The sequence below is a fragment of the Leuresthes tenuis genome, unplaced genomic scaffold, assembly GCF_036924035.1.
Source record: "Leuresthes tenuis unplaced genomic scaffold, fLeuTen1.0.hap1 SCAF_1, whole genome shotgun sequence".
Taxonomy (NCBI): Eukaryota; Metazoa; Chordata; class Actinopteri; order Atheriniformes; family Atherinopsidae; genus Leuresthes; species Leuresthes tenuis.
In genome coordinates, this window is record NW_027325355.1 from 10,394,690 (window position 1) to 10,417,085 (window position 22,396).

The 22,396-nt window shown below is 40.8% G+C and overlaps 3 protein-coding genes and 1 non-coding gene across 4 annotated transcripts in view; 3 read left to right on the forward strand and 1 right to left on the reverse strand.

Annotated features, from left to right (window-relative positions):
* The window catches only part of LOC140291454 (uncharacterized), a 392,957-nt gene that overhangs the window by 191,310 nt on the left and 179,251 nt on the right, over positions 1 to 22,396 (reverse strand). The gene's annotated exons all lie outside the window — the stretch shown is intronic.
* Positions 1 to 22,396, forward strand: part of LOC140292430 (NACHT, LRR and PYD domains-containing protein 3-like) — a 145,486-nt gene that overhangs the window by 39,159 nt on the left and 83,931 nt on the right. The window lies entirely within an intron of this gene.
* Positions 1,838 to 11,663, forward strand: LOC140295407 (uncharacterized). The gene is made up of 2 exons (XM_072379655.1): positions 1,838 to 1,885; positions 9,855 to 11,663. The coding sequence occupies exons 1-2, from the start codon at positions 1,838 to 1,840 to the stop codon at positions 11,661 to 11,663; spliced, it is 1,857 nt and encodes a 618-aa protein (XP_072235756.1).
* On the forward strand, positions 21,471 to 21,634 carry LOC140297496 (U1 spliceosomal RNA). Its single transcript, XR_011913225.1, has one exon. It is a non-coding gene; the product is annotated as a U1 spliceosomal RNA (small nuclear RNA).

The following is a 22,396-nucleotide window of genomic DNA, read 5'->3' on the forward strand; positions in this document are numbered from 1 at the left end:
TCATAGTTTTGTGACGTTATTTTTCTTATTTTTCCCCATAAGACTAATGCTCACTCAGGTGAAAGCCACAGACTGTGCGATGATTTCTGCACCAGACATGGGCAGAAACACCATATATACAAATGCATTTGGATAGTTCCAGACATGTGTAGTTATAGATATGTTTGGAAGCACACAGCAACACTCCCACATCAGCCAGCACGACAGAAACTGATGGAAAGTGGCGTCCTAAAACAGATGCCAGTTATAAAAGAGGGAAAGAAGACTGAATTCAGCCTTGAACAAGTTTAAGTTTGAACTTGCACAACACTTCTCAGAGTATTTAGTATTCAGGAGTATTTTACAGCAAAAATCAGCGTTTAGCTACATGTCATTAAACTTGTTTAATAAGGGTTGTATCGCATCGCATTAAAAGGCAAAACAGTGGGAATTAGTTTCATTACAAACTCCTGATCCAGCCTCATTTCTTTCTGACTGTCCTGTCATCTTTAAAGTGATCCTGATCAATAGTTCTCCAGCTTTCTGAAGGTCTCTCAGAGTTTTTCTTTGGACGTTTTCTGCTTTTTCTCTCTTTTTCAGTCCAGTCCTTGTACCTGAGCATTTTCAGAGGAATGTGTTTTTCTTTGTTAAGCCACTTAACTCTGACCTATGAATCATTCAAGCAGAAAAAAGGCTCCTAACCCAAGGGATGAACCAGTGTTGTGTCGACACATAACTGACAACTTAGCAAAGAAGCCATTTTAAATTGGATCTTTTGGCACTTTGTTGCTAGCAGCCTGTCACAAAGACACATCATTTGTTCCCATTTCTTTAGTTTTATCTATGAAAAACATCAAAGATAACACAGTTTGACAGACAGAAAATGGTATTTTTACAGCAACAAAGTGATTCCCAAAGAGCTATGAGCTGAAAACTTGGCATATCTCAGCATGGTGTGCAGTGTGTTCTAAAAACATTTGAGGAAACTGAACAAGTGGAGGACAGAAGAAGAAGTGTCAGGCCTAAATAACTATCTACAGCAGATGAACAGTATCTGAAAGTGATGTCCTTAAGAAAGAGGAAAAAATCCAGCAAAGACCTGACACAGGACCTGAGAGATGCATCTGGACCTTCAGCTGATCCATCTACTGTTGGCCCAAGCCTCATCAGAAATGGTCTCCATGGAAGGGTGGCTGTCAAGAAGCCATTCTTAAGGAAGGGAAACAGGGAGAAAAGGCTGAGCTATGCCAAATGACACAAGAAGTGGACTGAAAATCAGTGGCAACAGGTCTTATGGAGGCATGAATCCTCCCCAGAGCCTGGACCTCAACATTATTGAATCAGTGTGGGATCATCTGACAGAGAACGGAACAAAAGGCAGCCGAATTAAACCGAATTAAACCTTTACTTTAAACTTTCCTTTTACTCTGGAAGCAGAAATTCCCCTTAAACCTCTCTGAGCCATAATTGGTGGCAGCAGAGGCCTTGGAGGGAGTCCATTCCCTCTGAGTGCAGCCCACAGAGGGAGTGGGAGAGGTTCCTGAGTCTGTAAACTTCCTCTTGCTGTGTTGAGCTGCAGAGGCGTGGGGATGATTCTGCATCTTCTGGCCTGTTGGCGGCTTCCTCAGAACTTTCCTCTTTACCACTTTAAAAGGAAAATATGTAGAAACCCTCAGACTCATTCTCCAGAATCTCTTCATCTACTCTGTCACCCCACAGAAGTGCAGGAGAGGATATTTTGGTTTGACTCAAAAAGGACTTTTTAACTAAGTGTTGTTTTTCAGGCGGTTTCTCTTTCAGGCTTTTATAAACTACAGTGATGTCATGTCCTTTGATGACATGTTTCCATTGTGATGTCATGCAGAACTGTGAGGTCATAATCAGTGCTGACATCACTTCTTGTGATGTCAGCAGCGATGGTGCTCTGTTCTCAGTCACCAGTCATCACGTGTGCTGTTCTGCTCTCTTTTTCAGCTTTATGATCTTAACTGTAAATAATATGCAGCACATGTTCATAGAGCCCAGGCAATGGTGGGAAACATGGATTGTATGAATGCTGTGTGAAATGTGAATAAAAACAGAAGCAGTGACCTGCAGATCCTTTATATATATGTGATAACTGAATCTGAATGTATCAGTGTCCAGGTCAGTAATAATGTATTTATTGTATGTTACGGTGCTCACAGCTGCTTTCTTCACGCCTCACCTGGAAGTATCTTTGAAGCTGCTTTGTATGTTGTCTACACTGACTGTGAAGCAAAAGTAACACAACAGCCACATATTCAGGCTGTTCTCAGTGTTTCCAGCACAATCATTCAGCTGTTTTCATGCATCAACATAATACAGTAATAACAGTGTAGTTATGGTTGTTTCTATTCAGAGCTGCTTACAGCAGAATGGGATTATTTCTACGTGTCAACATACAGTGTATAACATCATTTCTAGTACAAATCTGACTTTGAAAGATGTTAAAATGACAGAATCAGCATGTAAATGATAAAGTGTCTTCCTGTGGATGTTCTCAGATATGTACAGTATGAACACTGTGATCCTTTCCCACATGTCCCAGTATGTTTGATTGTGTTCCAAGTGAGGGTCAGACTGGAGAAAGTGTCATGAAGCTGTCACCCTTAAACAATCAATAAAAGCTCTGAATACAAAAGCATTTCAGTGTCATCTCTATAAGTAATGATGAAAGAAGCAAAAGCTTCAGCTGCACCTCCTGAGCTCTACTTTCCATATTGTCTACACTGACTGTGAATCAAAAGCAGCACAACAGCCACATCTTCAGCTTGTTGTTGAAAAGCTGTTCTGACAACATTCACAGCCCAATAAGCAGCACAGTGACAGCAGTGCAGTTGTGTTTGTGGGTCAGAGGAAATCTCATGTTCCAGCCATGTGATCCAGAACAACCCATGTGAGTGAAGGACAGACTGCAGCACTGATAAAAATGTCAGTTTGAGATGAATTCACAGGCATCAGTGTGTCAGCTGAACTGAAGGTGAACTGTTTGAGAGCTGAACACTGACAGGACTTTGTTTGCATGATGGAAACATGATGAAGAACAACATGACAAACTAAATCCATCATGTCAGAAGACAGAGTGGGAAAAGAATGAAAGTCAGCAGAAATTCAGCTCCATTATTGAATGAAGTCAAACACATTGAAGAGTTGGATCAGAGTTGAGGAGCTGTGTGGATTTGTAGTTGTGCATTTTCATCCCAGCTGTTAAACAACAGATAACAGTGTGTGTTACTAAATTCACCACCAAGCTGAATGTGTTTGTGGGAACATGAATGTTTTTTAGTCTTTCTGCATCATGTGACCCCGATTTTAATCATCTGCTGTCAGATTCAAATCAAGACCATGAAACCACACAGCAGCTTCAGCTGAGCTGTCAGTCAGCAGCAGCGGTCTTATCTGTGGGCCGCAGGGGCTGATGGGAGCTCTGAGGAGCTGTTAGAAAGCACGTGGCCCTGGTCTGATCTCACAGCTCGTCCTTGTTTGGCCTCAGCTGCATCAGAGCGCCACTTCTCCCCAGGTTCACCAGAGGAAACACCACTGCACAAAATGCTTTTCCTCCCAGCTGCTGCTCTGTGCTGTCTGTGTTCAGGTGAGTGTTTCCAGCCAATCAGGAGCCAGCAAACTCCACCTGGAACAAACACTGTCACACTGACCTTCATCTGTCTGTCTGTGTCTCTACAGCGCTGGTTGCCATGGCAGCACAGCTGATTCAGGACCAGTTAACACTGACCAGGAGAGTTGGTCAAAGTGTCTCCTTCAGCTGTGGAACTGACCAGTGTGATGAAAACTGGATATACTGGTACCAGAAGAAAGAAGCAGAAACATTCACAGTGATTCTGGATATTAATAAAGATAGTGGTGATGTTTATAAAGGTTATGGTCATCCTCAGAAAGATGATTTCTCAGCTGTGAATAAACAGAATGGCTGTGAGAGAGCAGTAAACCACAGCCCAGGTTCACATATTTCACCTCCATCTCAGACAGAGTCACAAACATACTGAGCTGAGGGAGTTTCTTCCTCTCTGCTGTCTTTATTTATTTCAACTTTTATTCAGCTTTTTCTTCTTATTAAGAGAAGTTTTCTGAAGGTTCAAAGATAAAAACTGTGAACATTTCAAAGATTTGTTCTGGAAAATGATCCAAATGAAACTTCAATTCACCATAAATAAAAGCATTTATTTTAAAGACATTAATTTAATACTGAATGTTTTCATTCAAATGTCCAGATAAATATGAATCTGCTGCTTTGAGCTGCTGCTGGAATAAAGTCCATTCCTCCTTTAAAAAGTTTAATGAGCTCTTCATGAAAACACTTCCAGCAGCACTTGTTGTTTCACAGCTTTCAGCAGATTTCACCACATCATTTCACTTTATTCTATTTTAAAAGACAGATCTTGGACTGATCTCAGGTCAGGATTTTGTCCTTCTAGCAGCAGCTTATCAGGACGCTGATTTTGTTGGACAGATATTCATCAGTTTCCTGTGGATGTTTCTGCTTCCCAGAGGATGAATCCAGAGTGCACTGAGACTGAGACAGGAGCAGGAAAACTTCCTAAATTAATGTGAAGTCTTTGTACCACATTACAGCTCAGAAACAGAACACATGCACAGTGAGGGCATGATGCTCAACACGTTTCTCAAAGCATTTACACAAGGACATTCATTATGTGCTGATAGTGATGTGATTTCCTTCCCCTGACACTGAAATAACAATCATCTTTAAGTGATTTCATGTCACTTTTAGATCCATCAGCTCCACAGTTTTATATCTCTACATGTTAAGTATAAGGCAGCTTTCACAGCGAGCTATGTGGCAAATATCTGGAAACAACTGAGACTAACAGCCTGAAACATCCAGTTTCTACAAAGATAGCTCATATACACAGTTCTGTTGGAATGTTTCTGTACAGTCATCATGGACATTAATGTCATTTCCATTTAGTCATTTAGCAGATGCTTTGATCCAAAGTGACTCACAGGTGAGGAAACAACATCCCAGTGCAGTCAGGCATACCTCTCATTTCCCTGTATTTGTGTCCATCCTCCAGACTCCTGTGGATCCTTTTTACCTCACGCTAAAAAAGCCAATATCACAGACGGAGAAAAGTTAGATCATCAGAGAGAAAACAACTCTTGAAACTTTCTGTGAACAAAGCAAGGAGGTCAGTAAATAAGTCTACACCTCATTACAGTGGTTAATATTTCTGTCTGAATACGTTTCTGTTTGCATCTGTGTGGTTGTGGACATATTTGATCTAAGGGAACTTCAGATTGAAACCTCGCCAGTGAAGAACTGAATGTAGCACAACGTGTTGGTGTAAAAGACCACTCTGATGCTTAGAAGTCCATACTCCCACCAACTAGTTTAAAGCTGAATCATCCTTTCAGATGAGAGATGAAACGTCTTCAAGAACTAAGAAGAAGAAGAAGTTGCCCTTATTCAGGCTCTTACCCACAAAGTGTCACCGTGAGGAGCCCCCTTTCCAATCAGCAAACCTTCTTCTAAAAAAGTAGCCCTGAACAGCTGCCTCCAGCTCCTCTGAGGGACACACCTGCTGAACTGGTCATTGACACAAAAATAAAAAGGCTGCAGACAGAGCAAAACTCCTGCTTTGGAGATGAACCCTCTGTGTAATGCTTCTCACAGTTCATGAAGCAATATTATAAAATAACAATGATTTTAACCATCTGTAATTATACTGGGGCAGCTGCTTATCTGAAGTGTTGCATATGTCACTGTGATCTATGTTATTAATGTCCAAAGACATGTGAGCTGTGTTTAGATTTAGCCAAAAGCTGAAGTGGAGAAGAAGATCTTGGAATAAAGAAAGAGGAAAGGCACCCTGGAGCTGTTCACATCTGGTCTTAACGTGATCAGAAAAGTGAACTAAGTACATCTGTGAACACGTTCAACAACGATCCAGCAGGTCTTTTCTCCACCTCTCGGCCAAACTCGATAGTTCTTGTGATGAGAGATTTCAACTCGTGTAACCTCTCCCAGGAACTGACGAGCTCCAAACAGCTGGTGACATGCGCCATGCAGGACAGCAACACACTGGACCACTTCTACTCCACCATAAAACCCTCACACCGCTCCATCCCCCACGCTGCCCTTGGACACTCCGACCACTGCATCATACAGATGGTCCCCACATACAGGCAGCAACTGAGAAGGGCCAAACCATCCAGGACTACAGTAAGGAGGTGGACTCCAGAGGCAAGGGACATGCTTCAGGACTGCATGGAGTCTACTGACTGGGAGTCACTGAGGGGCCCTGAGGATGACAACGGCAGCTTTTCTGACACTGTATGTTCCTGCATCAGCTTCTGTGAGCAGGTCTGCCTCCCAACCAAAACCATCACAAGGCACAATAACCAAAAGCCCTGGTTCTCCAAGCAGCTCAGAGAGCTCAGGCGCCGGAAAGAGCAGGCGTACAGAGAGGGTGACATGGACACATTCAGGCTGGCCAGACAGGGCCTCAAGAAGGCCATCAAAAATGCTAAAGAGGACTATAGAGCCAGACTGGAGAGTGATTCAGGCACCAACGACCCTGCAGTTGTGTGGAGTCCCCTCAGAACCATCACAAACCACAAAGGTAGAAGCCCTGTGGTCGTCCCCTCCCCCGGACTAGCTGACGATGTCAACACCTTCTACACAAGGTTTGAGACCCCCTGCTGCTTTATTGTCTCCAATCCCCCCCCCCCCCCCCCCTCTCTCTCTCTCTCTCACAGGCACTGAGAGCTCACCGCCACCCATTTCTCATCCCCTTATCACATATGTGTATGATGAAATAGTTTTTAACGTATTCTGTGTGTAAATTCTCCCAGAAAGGTAGCATCATATGATATGGCAGGTTGTGTGTGTTTTTCTGTCACTTTACTCAAAGAAAGTTAATGCCTTAGCATGCATGAGGTGTTCTTATTGTACCCCAACTCCTTGGAACACAGTAAACAATCAAAATATTCTCACATGGGGGAAATCTTCCTCTTCCTAGCTGGCTCCATCCTCTTACCTATCCTTCTCTCCTCACTCTCCCAAATCTCAAAACTATCTCTCTCTCACTTCACTCCCCAAACTATCTCCAAACTACATTAACGCTATCAAAACTCGAGTATCCAAACTATCAAAACTCAAAAAGTGAACTGACCGCAACTCTCCATAAAAAAAAACCCACTTTTAAATGGAGACTGGGGGGTTTATATGCTTGTCAATACACAGGCATATAAATCTGAAGCACTTCCGGAAGCAGTCACGTGGTTGGGACGGGTAGTGAGGTTGCAGACATCATCATTTTCGGCCCCTCCCCTAAATTAAGTAAACCGTCTCCTCCATTACTCCAAACACGCTTCGAAATCTGGGCACATTTCGGAACATCACTACAGGAAGCTGCATACCGGTGAGTCCAGAAAAGAATACATGTAGCGGTCAAACATTTGCAGAAATGTCTTCAAAGTACTTTGTGTCATTGGTTTGATTCCTGCACCTGGACACGGGCAGTCAGAACATGTACTAAAGAGTAAAAAAGTTCAAATAACCTGGCTGCTATTCACAGTTAGCATGTCCTGCTAATGCTAATGCTCTGCAAACCGTTGTACTCAAAGCAGAAAGCAGAAACACAACCTCAACTATAGATTTCAATAAGCCGGTCAGATGGACAAATAAAATGGAGCTTTATCCTTTTAGCTGTGTGTTAAACACATTTTCCACTAAAGCTGCAGTTTTCTAAACTTTTTTCTGTAGTTTTAAAAAATTAAAAAAATTTGATGATCAATGTAAAATTTAGAATTGTTCTTTCCGGGCTTATCTGGGTATCATTTGGGTTTTTGATAAAACTGTGGAGTGAAAACATGTGATATGATGTGTTTAATGTGTTTTAGTGTTTAAAATCTTAAAATGGGGTTTAACTATGGTCAATATAAATGCCTCAATTACATTAAGAGTTTATGTTGTTTGAAGAGGAGTCATAGCATTATAATATAGATTTGTCAGTGATCCAGGAAAGTATCACAGGAGCAGTAGAAATATACAGTTCAGCATCAGTGTCTGATTTCTCAGATTTACACTCAGAAGCCCATTAAAAGACAGTCTGACTGTCCTCTTCAGAAGTGTCTCATGAAAGATTAATTTTTCAGTTTCCTTTACATATCCAATATTTTCTTTTATCCACGTATCAAAAAGGACTGACCGCATGATAAAAAGGTTGTACATGTCTTTACTCATAAAGTCCACCTGCCAACATCTGGAGTTAAAATGGAGCTAAAATTATCTTTATTAGGAGGATCTGTGCAACTTTTAGGAGCTGATACTCTGATCTGACCACAACACAAGATCACTTTTTACTCTTCAACTGGACACATATGTTTACCAGGTAAGATCATTTCATAATCAAATAAAGGAGACTGTAGGTTATTTGTGCTGAAAAACCAAATAACCTGGTTGTTTTAAGGGTCTGAGAGTTTCCTTCATCTCAAATTTTAGGTTTCACTAAAGCAGTTTTCAGGAATGAATCACTGGACGAGCACTTCTGATGCCAGAAAAACACTCCTTTATATTTAAATGACAGCCTCAGAATGGTCCACTTCATGTTGTTCTTCAGAGTGTCTCAGATCAGTCAGACAGCTCCTGCTGACGTGTTGTTAGCCACACAGAACTAGATCATTCCCCCACTGAACCATCACATCTTCTCAGTTTCAAGCCTCAGTCCAGACTGAAGCTCCCTGAGTGCTGAACCGTGGGCTTCAGAGTTTAACCTGTGACAAATCTGAGATTACTTTTCTGGATCCATGACAGCTTCTGGAAATGAGAACAAATTTAGAAATAGGGAAAATCTGCACTTCAGGCTTTGGGATGATATTGGGACCCTTTCCTCAAACAATATCATTGTCTTAATGTAGTAAAATGATTTAAGTTGATCATGTTACACTGACTCAGATGAGATTCATGGGATATTTCACACAGTGGGTGTCGTTCTACAGAGTATATTATTGCATTTTTTCTGAATTTGATATAAAAAAAAAGCTCCAAATATTTTGAATTGTGACCTTAGTGGGTCTTTTAAGAACCATTTTAAAGTTCTCTTAAAAACCACAGTAATAAGTTTAATGAAATGTGACTTAGATGGTTAAAAAGTGTCCAGAAAGGTTTTCAGGAGAAGAAGAAAAGTGGGTGTGGTTTAACATTCTGCACGCCACAGCTGGATCTTATTGTATGTACTGACAGTTGCAGACAGAGTCCATCAGTCAGAGGACCAGGACCAGAATGGAGCAGCAGAACCAGGATCCAAACCCCTCCACCAGGAACAGAGCCGGCTCATCCTCTGGTTCCAGCGGACTACAGGTCAGTGTGGAGGACATCAAAGACATGAGGACGAGTGTTGAGGCTCCGCGTATCGTCCGCTTGTTCTGCTTTTACTTCAAATGTGGAAAAAGTGTTTCTTGGTTGCATCTCCTCACTGATACAGATGTGCCTAGACTGAAAATGTGCTGCAGGCTGAATGAGCTGCTGGAAGAAACTCAGTGGCCAGATTGTTGTGGTGGGACATTTTCTTGCTCTCAGTCTTCAGATTTGAGAGGTTCAGGAGCTAATCTTCATTATTTGTGTTTAAAGTCTCTGGATTACATGAATTAAACCTGGTGGTGGTAATACTTCTGGGTCTTTAATGGTTAGAGAACAGGTTTGTAGATCTCTGAGGGCACTTATAAACACACTCTCAGCATTCATGTTTGATCTGAAATATTGAGACCTGTGGCTCGGTCTATACACGTCCAGTTAGAATATGTTGGTTAGCTTAGAGAAATCTTTTGTGTGAACTTCAAAAGGATCTAATCCTTCTTCCTTTCTGTCATTGCAGAAACATATATCCCAAGACGGATCCAGATGTCACTCCTGTAAACACTGTGGGAAAGTTTTCAAAAGATCTTCACATCTGAGGTATCATCAGAGGCTTCACACTGGAAAGAAACCATATAGCTGTTGTCAGTGTGGGGCAGCTTTCACTACATCTTCCAATTTTAAGAAACACCAACGTATTCACACAAGAGAGAAACCATACAGCTGTGGTCAGTGTGGGGCAGCTTTCACAACATCTTCCCATTTTAAGAGACACCAACGTATTCACACAGGAAAGAAACCATACAGCTGTTGTCAGTGTGGAGCAGCTTTCACTCAATCATCTCGTCTAAAGGCACACCAACTTATTCATACAGGAGAGAAACCTTACAGCTGTGGTCAGTGTGGAGCAGCTTTCACTACATCTTCCCAGCTTAAGAGACACCAACGTATTCACACAGGAAAGAAACCATACAGCTGTGGTCAGTGTGGAGCAGCTTTCACTCAATCATCTAGTCTGAAGGCACACCAACGTATTCACACAGGAGAGAAACCATACAGCTGTGGTCAGTGTGGAGCAGCTTTCACTCAATCATCTCGTCTAAAGGCACACCAACTTATTCATACAGGAGAGAAACCTTACAGCTGTGGTCAGTGTGGAGCAGCTTTCACTACATCTTCCCGGCTTAAGAGACACCGACGTATTCACACAGGAGAGAAACCATACAGCTGTGATCAGTGTGGAGCAGCTTTCACTACAACTTCCGATCTTAAGAGACACCAACGTATTCACACAGGAGAGAAACCATACAGCTGTGGTCAGTGTGGAGCAGCTTTCACTCAATCATCTCGTCTAAAGACACACCAACGTATTCACACAGGAGAGAAACCGTACAGCTGTGGTCAGTGTGGGGCAGCTTTCACTACATCTTCCGGTCTTAAGAAACACCAACGTATTCACACAGGAGGGAAACCATACAGCTGTGGTCACTGTGGCGCATCTTTCACTACATCTTCCCATCTTAAGAGACACCAAGGTATTCACACAGGAGAGAAACCATACAGCTGTGGTCAGTGTGGGGCAGCTTTCACTACATCTTCCGATCTTAATAAACACCAACGTAGTCACACAGGAGAGAAACCATACAGCTGTGGTCAGTGTGGGGCAGCTTTCACGGTATCATCTAGTCTAAAGACACACCAACGTATTCACACAGGAGAGAAACCATACAGCTGTGGTCAGTGTGAGACAGCTTTCACTACATCTTCTGGTCTTAAGACACACCAACTTATTCACATAGGAGAGAAACCACACATCTGTAGTCAGTGTGGGGCAGCTTTCATTACATCTTCCCATCTTAAGACACACCAACGTATTCACACAGGAGAGAAACCATACATCTGTAGTCAGTGTGGAGCAGCTTTCACTGAATCTACCAATCTAAAGACACACCAACGTATTCACACAGGAGAGAAACCATACAGCTGTGGTCAGTGTGGGGCAGCTTTCACGGTATCATCTAGTCTAAAGACACACCAACGTATTCACACAGGAGAGAAACCTTACAGCTGCGGTGTGTGTGGGGCAGCTTTCACTACATCTTCCGTTCTTAAGAAACACCAACGTATTCACACAGGAGAGAAACCATACAGCTGTGGTCAGTGTGGAGCAGCTTTTGCTCGATTATCTAGTGTGAAGACACACCAACGTATTCACACTGGGGAGAAACCATACAGCTGTGGTCAGTGTGGGACAGATTTCACTACATCTTCCGATCTTAAGAAACACCAACGTAGTCACACAGGAGAGAAACCATACAGCTGTGGTTAGTTTGGAGCAGCTTTCACTGAATCATCTAATCTAAAGACACACCAACGTATTCACACAGGAGAGAAACCATACAGCTGTGGTCAGTGTGGAGCAGATTTTGCTCGATTATCTAGTCTAAAGACACACCAACTTACTCACACTGTGGATACATTTTTGGTTTAAATCAACAATATATTTTACGGCAGATAAGAAAACATTTACCTGGGAGCAGCAACAGGAACTACCAGTCAGAAGAATTTCCCCTGTTCAGATTAAAACTCGTCTTTCTGGATTACCACCTTCTCTTGTCAGGACTTTTGTTCTGAATGTTCTGTGGGTAGCACATGTTTGAAGAATCATTGAAAGTGCTTTATAATTTTTTGAGATTGTTTTAACTGTGGACAGATCTCCCACCGTTCAAGATAAATATGACATCAGTTGTGAGTTGATAGACAGAACGATGTAAGTTCCTTGAGATGACATTGTTTTAATTCGGCGCTATATGAATAAAACTGAATTGAATTGAATATGCAATCTGTTTGAAAGTAGATACATGTCTTATTCTATTATACTGAACATGTATGTTTTGTTTAAAGTTAAAATTCACAAAGCAGCTGTGGGTATGTTCGTAAACATACAACGTCTTTAGAAGCAATATATCATTTCAGTTTGATGTAAAGTCTAGCTTTACACTTGTTTGTATTTCATTGCTCTGCATTTTATTAAAGGTCAGATGTCAACATTTCTCATGCGTTTCATGATCTTGCTACAGAGATATTTAATTTATATTTAAAAATGTGTGTTTGGTTCTAATCTTTGTGCTAATCTTTCCCAAAGACTTAGAAATATTTAACGCAGTCTGAAAAAGGTTTGGAGTTGTTCCCTGTACTTTCCAGACAGCTGTTTGATTGTCATGACTAAAGCTGAAAGTTAAGGCTGTTCCAACACTAAAAGGACACGAGGCTCAACCTCAAGCTGTGAAACTATGTCAAATGTTTGTTGTGTTGGTGTCAAGAAAATTATCTCAAAATGAGGCTCAGAGTCGCTGGAGACAATTAATACCAAACATTTATTCTCACAGCAAGGAGTCTGCATGACATATCAAGAAGCTGACACAGATTTGTCTGAGTTAAAAAAAACAAAAACAATGATACTATCGCTATTTAGTTTCCACTTTGTTTATTCTGTACATTTTTGTATATAATTCAGTATATAACAGTGCTGAGCCTGAGTGAGATGGAGATTTCAATTTCCCAGAAGCAACCTCCCAAAGGGATCAATAAAGTCATCCATCCATCCTACAAGAACACTGGCCACACAAGGTTATGTGACATTCAGTCAAACAAGGATTAGACTGAAGTTCAAATAAGATTGGAGGACTCTCAGCACACAGTGTCTCTTGACCCTGCAGCATCTCACACATGGTACTTGCTTTTTGTCATAGTATAACTTCATGACATTTCCCTCCTGTTTATAATAGAAAAGAGGGTGTAAATTCACAGTAGATTCATATATACACATGCATTTGTTTGTATATCTTCTACATCATTGTCATTGTTAAACAGTTTGTTATGTTGTCCTCTGTTTGTTCTTGGGTCTCAGTCTCCATGTTGCTGATCCTGGATCTGCTGAGATGTCCCAGGTCATTGTTGGCTTTGATCCTCACATTTATTTTTGTCCTGAGAAAGGAGAAGTTCCAAAAAGTGAAACAGGGATTGCTTTTGGATTTGACATAGCCTATATCATGCCAACATTCATTTGGGGCTGCAGTTTTTCATTTAGTTTCAGACTTGTTATTGGATTCAAATGTTGACGAGTTTCTGTGACAGATACAGTGGGGAGAACAAGTATTTGATACGCTGCCGATTTAGCTGGTTTTCACACTTGCAATGCATGTAAAAATCTGTAATTTTTATAATAGGTGCTCTTCAAGTGTGAGTGACGGAATCTAAAAATAAAATACAGAAAATCGCACTGAATTTGCATTCTCCCCACTGTAGGCTCCAGTCCCCCTGAAACCATGTAAAACAAATGGAAGGATGCATAGTTTGTGGGACATTTATTCATTCATTCCACTTCGGTATTGAAATCTTTTTGTTCCATTCAATGTAAAGTTATCCTGAGGATAACAGGCAGGATTTGAACCAGCTGTTGCACCACTGGCAAGTTATGGTCTCTGTTAAACTCACCAAGCCAACTTCCCACTTGAAGATGTTTTTGGAGTGCTTTTTAATTTGTACTTTTAGTGTTGGAGCTGAAACTTCACTGAGTCATAAGTTTTGATCCCAGAATATCTGACGTTTAAAACATTCACCAAACAGCCTGAGCTATTCCACTGAACCCTTTGCTCTGACTGTTGCACAGGCAGCAGTTTCATAATGAATCAGTCGGGTGTTTGAAGGAATGTTTCCATGACATCGAACTCAGAGCCGTCTCCATTAACCTCAACAGTAAATATCATCTTCCCCTGTCCACACAAGCTCTGTGAAGAATGTTTGCTGCAATTCTTAATTCACCATCCTGTCTCCTGTGTTACTAAGAACAGCAAAGTAAAGTAAGTTACTAAGTAAAGTAAGTAAAAAGATCTGGTTTGTGTCCAATGAGTGTGATCCTGACCGCATCAAAACCAGTCAAACTTCTGCTTAGTTCAGGTTAAATTGAAGGTTTAGCCAGTGGTGTTATTTATTTAGTCATTTACAAATCCTCTGAAAAGTAGATCATACACCAAATGAAGTTTGATTTATTCAAGCCTGCTCTTTAAAGTACAGAGCGATGTCACCTCCCAAACCCAACCCTGTCCCTGGTTCTAAAGGAGAGGAGGATGTTAGCGGAGGGCCCTGCTTAGAGTCCTGCTTCAGTAAACTACAGCAACCAAGTAAACCTGCAACACTTCTGCTGGGATCAAATTGATCTACGAGTGCTTAAAGATTCAATAAAGAAAAACATGCAGCTGAAGCAAAATAAAACTTGAACCGAGAACTTACAAGAGAGGTTTTTAATGTTTTTATGCACATCAATCTTTACTTCATCGGCTACCTCCATGGGATTAAAATCTGGAATATTTTTCTCATAAAAGGACAAAATGTCAAGGGTCAGAAATCACATTTATTTTTGTTTCACTCTGTAGGATCCATAAATGATTTATTACCAGCTCTGTTAGCATGAAGAGAATCCCCTTTTCTCCCCAAAAGATCCCAGTCTTGAGGTGTTTTTGTAAGTTTATCACACCAGGTGGTGAAATGATAGAAGTCACTCTGCAGTTGTTGTAGATTTCAGCTGAGATTCAAACTAAAAGACACATTTTGTGTCTGAAACTGTGAGAGACTGTTCAAGTCGGACTGAAAGCAGATTCAGAGGGTTGTGATTTGTTTGTTTTTCCACCCAAATTATGTGATAACTGTCAGACATGCAGCAGTGCTATGAAATCCACTTTAGAAGCTACAGTTATTGGACACAGTGAAAGCTGACCATCTTTGTGGCTCAGAGGAAAACTGAGCAAAAAAAGTTGTCAGTCTAAAGCTAAAATACAAAAGAATACTGCTCCTTTTGTGGAACAAAAGCTGTAAGTACCACTGCTGCGACTGAACTTGTGACATTATCACAGTTTACGCAGCTTCCTCAAACATGTATGTCTTGAGGTCTTTCCAAAATATATTTTTGACACTGATTTTCTGATGAAGTGCTTTGTTTTATTGCCACTTAAATGAAGCAAACAATGCCCACCAACGTTGATTTATCTTTATAATGTCTTGTGTTCTGTTTTAGGTGTTCATTCATTACAGATTGTCCAAATAGTGAAATATAAGTGAAAAGAGGCCCTAATATAAAGCAGAACTATTAATGATAAATGCCTTTAACCTGTTTTAGTTTCAATGAATGTGATCAACACTCTGTAATTGGTGTATTTAAGGTGATTTCTATAGTTTATTTTGATTTTTTTTGTGATATCTATCAAAGAATGATGTTTGGCGATTGGTTAATGTGTTAAAAATGCACATGGTGTCATGACGTTATCTTGATTAAAATCAGTTTTATTTAAAACTGGACTTGTTTTGTGGTATTTTACATAGGATCACAAACTCTCCACCTCCTTTTTTCAAGTGAAATTCATCTGCCAAAAGAAGAGGTAAATACTTTCTTGATAATGCCTGGATTTATCTATTTTTTGTTTTCTATTCATTTTTCAATTTTGTTGTCATGAATACTTGTAGCCACGATTGTTTAGTTCATACCTGATATTTGTAATGCAGACACAAACATTTTCATCTATATATCCTCTTGAAATCAGTCAAACAAATTATCCAGAACTGACCTGCTGGACCCTTAACCAGACACATATTTTGTTCTTGTATTATTTTAATTTGATATGGGTTTTAAGTGTCTGAGGGAAAAGAGAATGCATTGCTTTTATCAATGTTGCACACAACATCCTACTTTCTTTATATTTATATGATTAGAATAAGGGGATATTATTTATTGTATTTTCAGTTAACTTGTTGACTTTTCTAAATTTCAATTTATTTCTTGTCATAGACAAAATACTGTTATGTGTCGCAGAACCTGATACCTAAGATTTGTTTAAGATAAAACCCTAATTAACCCTTCGGTCAGCAGGTGGACATAATAAGCTAATTAAGTTACCATGTAATTTATTTCTTCAAATTAAACTCTGAAATATCATAAGCTAGTTTTAATAAATACCAACGACTACAGGCAATGTGAACTTGTCAAAAGTTTAAAACTGTATGTTTTTCCTTTGACTTAATATTGGGTCAAACGTTAAGATAATTGAGCATGCGCGGTCAAACGCAGTTTTAATTGCTATTAGCTTGCTGTGGTTTGACAGGGGAGCAAATAATTAACAACTGGCATGGAAAACTCATTTCGTGAGTTATTTTTTTACTACTTGAATCCATCTTCTCAGTATCTAGAAATACTATCAATCGTACAACTCGCATAACAATTGCCAAGATATATTTTTTGTGTTTAATGCAGCAGGACGATTGTGTATCGCCCAGTTAGCAAGCTAGCATGCTAACGTTAAACTCTTTCTGACTTTATTGGCTAACTGCGCATGTCTTAATTTATGTAACAGTTGTCGTGAGTGGTGACGTTGGTGGAGTCTTACGTCTGTTATCTTTTATTTTTACTAAATTATTAAATATTGTACTACGCTGAATTTCACATCCAGCTCGGTTGTTGAGAGAAGGGGCAATTTCACTTTTTATAGACCTAATATAAAAAATATATATTTGTCTGAACTAGAATTGACTACCCTTCAGTTAATGATTTGTAAATACTTTAGCTACACTTAGCTATGACTTAATCACAACATTGTGTATTTAGTGTTTATTTTAGGACCCTGTTTTATGGCTCATTGTCTATTGGTTGAATCCTGCAGTTACCTCTGTTCTCCACCAGGGGCCGATAGAGCTCTATAAGTTGTTTTACAACCTAACAAACAGCTCAGTGACTTTCACTTGATCATTTTCATGTCTAATCTGTTCACAGATTATAATTAAAACATGGGTTTAAGCCCCAGCTTTCGCTCGACATCAAGTCTGTTTGAGCCTCCTATTAGCTGGCTGGTAACGTAGTTGTGGGTGAAAGAGGTTACCAGTGTTAACAAACAACAAAGTTTACTCTACAAACCGGCAAACTGCCATTTGGTTGATATTTGGAAGCTAAGTTTGTCAACTGTTAATTATAACTGTTCCCAATGGAAAAGTGCTGAAGCTTTTAGTAAAGTCTGTGATTAGCATTTAGAATATTAGTGATGTCATGATGTTGTATCCAGCTGTGTGCCAGCCCACCTTACATCTGTTTGCTTTTCTGTTACTTTTCCTGCTCACATATACCTGTGTTTCCCAAATATATTAGGCAACCTATTTACAATACCAACATGATTTTTTGAACATCTTCTTTTCCTGCTCTTTTACCGGCAGATGTTACAACTGACTTTACTGCAGCTTCTCCAGTGAGTAACCAAGAGAACAAGGAGCAGCTGACAAGGACACAAATGTGAGTGAGACAAAAAAATCACAAGCAGGTTATTATGTAATGATGTGTAATGTAAAGATAAATATAACTGTACACATAGATGTAGCAGTCAAATCCCATAATTTCATGTTTCTGGAGTCAGACAGCAGTGCAGCCCATTAAAAATTAGATTCTGACTTTGTAACGTCCCTTTATGTCCCTGCAGTCTCTCTCCATGCTGAATATATAAACATACAGGCAGTAAACAGTTTAGAAGGTGCAGCACTTAGCTGTGATTTCTGTGCAGAGTTATAACTGTTATGGCTCAGATGTTCGTTACACGGTTGAATCCTGCAGGTATTTCTGTTCTCCACTAGAAATGGACTGAGCTGATTTATTTATTTATTTGTAGCACAAGTTTCTTGTTTACTTTGAATTCCAGCCTGACAAACAGATAAATGACTTATTTATTGATGCGTTACATATATGAAGATAAACATTCACTTTAAAGGTTATTAGGAACACCTTGTAGTGGTTCTTAAGTGTGTCGTGTACTTTTCAGCAAATAAAACCAAAAATCCCATAAGTCACCCAGTGCAGTTCCCACCCCAGAACAATAGGTGGCAGTGTGAACATTATCACGCTCCATACTGAGTCAGTTTCATGGCGCCACAAACAAACAAAGAAAGAGGGAGCGCTAACTCTGTTAGCAGAAAAGAACCTGTGATCTGTGTGTTTTTATTCTTTTTTCTGGATGTCAGGTGTGTATTAAACAGTTTCCGGATGCTGTTTAAGTGAGATTTGGTTCACTTGAACTCCATGTTGGACCGTTGGTGGCTGCAGGGGGACAGATGGATGAAATAAGGGATTTCCTTCAGTTAGCCCAGTGGTTCTCAAACTTTTTCGTTCATTCCCCACTTTGGACAAGCGGGACTTTTCAAGCCCCACCTGGCCCCATCGTCCCAACACAATGCCAGTGAAATACGCCAAGCTTAACATTTTCAAGTAACATCATGCTGTATCTAAATTCTAACTCAATAACATCAAGACAAGATTGACAAGACAGGTGAGCAAGTGAACACAGCAAAGCTACAAGCTTAAAATGTTTCAATTTATTAAAGTAACATCAAGTAACATCCTGTTGTATCTAAATTCTAACAACATCAAATAACCGCAAGTTCAAAAATAAAGAAAAAAAGTGCAGCTGTGTCATAAGTTGCAACAAGTTAAAAAATAGAGAAAATAAAAGTGCCACTTTGCAATCTGTTAAAAAAAAGAAGAGAAATACATTTGGTGAACAGGTGAACATATGATTGTTATCCCTGCATTAGTGGCTGCAGTGAGCCTGTTTTGCATTGCACATCTTTTCAAAGCGGGGTTGCAGGCTTGATACCGCCACTCTCAAGTCATGCTCAATGTTCAGCTGAGATCTGTATTTTGTCTTCAGTGAAGCAACAGCTGAACAGCCCATCTCACAGAGATATGTTGCAAAGGGAAGCAGAATGCACGCAGCTCTCTGCCCGATGAGTGGATACTCCCTCTCCACTCCAAACCAGAATTCACTCAGTCTGAGCCTTAAACCTCAGTCTCAGGGTGGAGTCAGATGTCATCTCAATAAACTGGTCCTCCTCAGCAGAGCTAAAATCAGCAGGTGCTGCAGGCAGAATATAAATAAATGAGCTTGCTTGTCATTGCATAATAAACACAAATCTGTTTGCCAACAATCCATTCCAGTTAGTTGGTAGCAAACATCATAAATAAAATGTCAAAATACCAACCTGCTGCATTGAATGGATCCATAACCCAGGCATACTGAGCACTGTTGTTTGGGAAGTATTTTTTAAACAATCCTCTCAGGGAAGAGATGTGCTGCTTAATACATGGGATCACTGTGGTGGCTCCAGAATCAGTGGTTTCAGCAACTTCACTCAGGTTCTCAAAGACATCTATGTTTGGCTGATCGAGGCGCCTGCCCCATACCTCGAGCTTTCGGGAGAATGCTGTGATCTTGTCTGCCAGGTGAGGTAGGTGCTTGTCTTTGCCTTGAAGCTGAAGATTTAATTCATTCAGCTTGCCAAACACATCGCTGAGGTAGGCCAGTTTAAGCAGATATTGTTCATCACTGAACTTGCTTGCAGCCTCATACATGTGCTCCTCCTCCAAGAACATCCGAATCTCTGCCCTGAGCTCAAAGACACACGACAGCACTTTACCCCGGGAGAGCCACCTTGCTTCACTGTGAAACAGCACAGATGTGTGATCAGCTCCCATTTCCTCACAAAGTGCGGAGAACAGTCGCGCTTTCAGGGGTCGGATTTTGATAAAATTCACCACGCTCACAACTTCTGTCAAAACCTCATTTAGTTCAGGGCTGAGCTGTCTTGACGCGAGCGCTTCCCTGTGAATAACACAGTGCGTCCAGTGCGCATCTGGCGCAACCCTCTTTATTAGCGCCTGCAGCCCGTTTCTTGACCCTGCCATGGTCTGTGCGCCATCAGAGCAAAAGCCCACACAGTTTTCCCATTTAAGATGGTGTTCTTTGAGGTAACTGTCCATGATCTTAAACAGCTCATCAGCTGTGGCTCTATTTTTTTATGTATTTGCAAAAGAGCAACTCCTCGCACAGTGACTCGCAATTCACAAAGCGCACGTACGAGATGAACAGGCAGTCTTTATTGCTGTCAGTAGCTTCGTCCACTTGTAATGCAAAACGACTTTCTTTTAATTTTTCTATGAGTTGTTCCTCAAGATCACTTGAAATGTCCCATATACGTCTCGCAATTGTGTCGTTTGACAGTGGGACAGCTTTTAATTTAGCTGCGCTTGTCTCGTCAAGCATAACTGACACCATGTCTAAAGCAGCGGGGAGAATGAGCTGCTCAGCAATTGTGTGTGGTTTTTTGCATTGTGCAATTCTGTATGCAACTCTATATGAAGCCATCTGTGCTTTACCGTTTACTGATGCAGCTTTTATCATGCGATTCTCCTGTTGACGGTATTCTGCCAGTTTTCTTTGAAAGAAATCAATGGGCTTATTGACGTGACTGGGGTGTGTGGTCTCTAGGTGTCTTCTTAATTTGTTGGGTCTCATGCTGTCTGCTGCTAGCGGTTTAAGACACAGAACACACATGGGTCTCTCCTCTGCCCCCACCGCCGTTGCCGTGAATCCAAGAGCAAGATACCCTTCATCATATTTCCTTTTTGGTTGGCTTTTTGGTTGATGAGGCCCGTCTGGTTTGTGTCTCTCTGCTGGCGCTGGTTCGACAACTTTTGTGGTCCGTGTCACAAATTTATCCATGTTGTTATTGCCTCCGCTCGTCTGCTACCCATCGGCGCGAAAGTTTCCCTCCCACAAACGGCTTCTGTCCAATCCTACGTTAGCAACCGTAACTATGCACAAGAGTCCAGTCAAGCTTTCGGCAAATGTTGAGTTCCTTTCGTTTGAACTTCGCCAACATTTAATCTGGTGAATGTATCTTTCAAAAAGCTTATTGTAAAAAAAATTATAAAGATAGGCATAAAAGGGAAATATTTCCTCCCGTTTGGCGCGCCCCACCTGTCACGTCTCTATTCCCCACCAGTAGGGCGCGCCCCACACTTTGAGAACCGCGGAGTTAGCCTGTTGTGCACATAAACAGCACTGCATTATGGGAAATAAGAAGTATGTTTTAAAAATGTTAAATGTTACATTATTTCACTCTTTTTTTTTAACAAACCTGCTTCCTCTGTACATATATGTAGAATCCCAGCCTCTGTAACCTCTGGTGTAGTTAGCTTATAGACTGTTAGCACCGTCAGTGTGCTCAGTATGTGTGTGAGTGAGTCCCCCCTCAGTGAGCTAAACAACTCATACTTACTTGGCAGGGGAGATACCATGATCAAGAAGATGGTTCTACCAAGGTGAGGATCAGCCATTGCACTGAGGCTGTTCTGACCTTTGTGAATTCCCCAAATGTGGGAATGTCAACTGCTTAATTTGTGGTAGTGGGGGACTGCGTTTGCGCTCTCCCCTGATAAACTTGTTCAAAGAAAAATATAAATTCTGAGAGCTTAAGGTAGAAACAGTTACATGGAACAGTTTTTCACATCAGTTTACATCGGTTCAATCTTGATTCTTTACTTGTTTTATTTTGTTCACAACAGATATTAATTGTTGGGGAGACTGGAGCAGGGAAAAGCTCCAGTGGAAACAGCATCCTGGGAAGAGATGAATTCACTGCGGAGATCAGTCCGTCCTCGGGTAACACAGAAGCTCCACTCTGCTTTGGGATTTTAGCTTTTAACTGCAGAACTGTTCATATACAAGCTGAACCAGAGGAAAGTGGAGTTGAAAGATGAGACTATTGTGCAAATTAGTTGTTCACGTATGTTTTTAAAATGTGTTCAACTGTCGACAGCCGGCTTTATCACTTTATGTTTATGCATTTAGCTTTTATCCAAAGCAACTTACAAATGAGGATATAACGATGCAGCTAACAGCAAAGCTAACAATAAGCTACATAGAAGGAACACCATTAGCCAGGCTCTGTCAGAGGTGACAGTGTAGAAATGGAGTGCAGGCATAGAGGGAAGCACAGTTTAAGTGGCAGATTAAATTTATACACCTGAACAGGGACTTGTGGATCCTCAAATTAGACGTCTGATGCTCTGCCGACTGAGCTGAAGCAGGGGAGCAATAGTCTGTATTTGAGGCGAAAGAAGAGGGAAAAGGGGGAAGAAGAAAAATGAAGGAAAAGAAGACATTTTGAGAAAATGAGTGGAAAAAAATGGAAGGA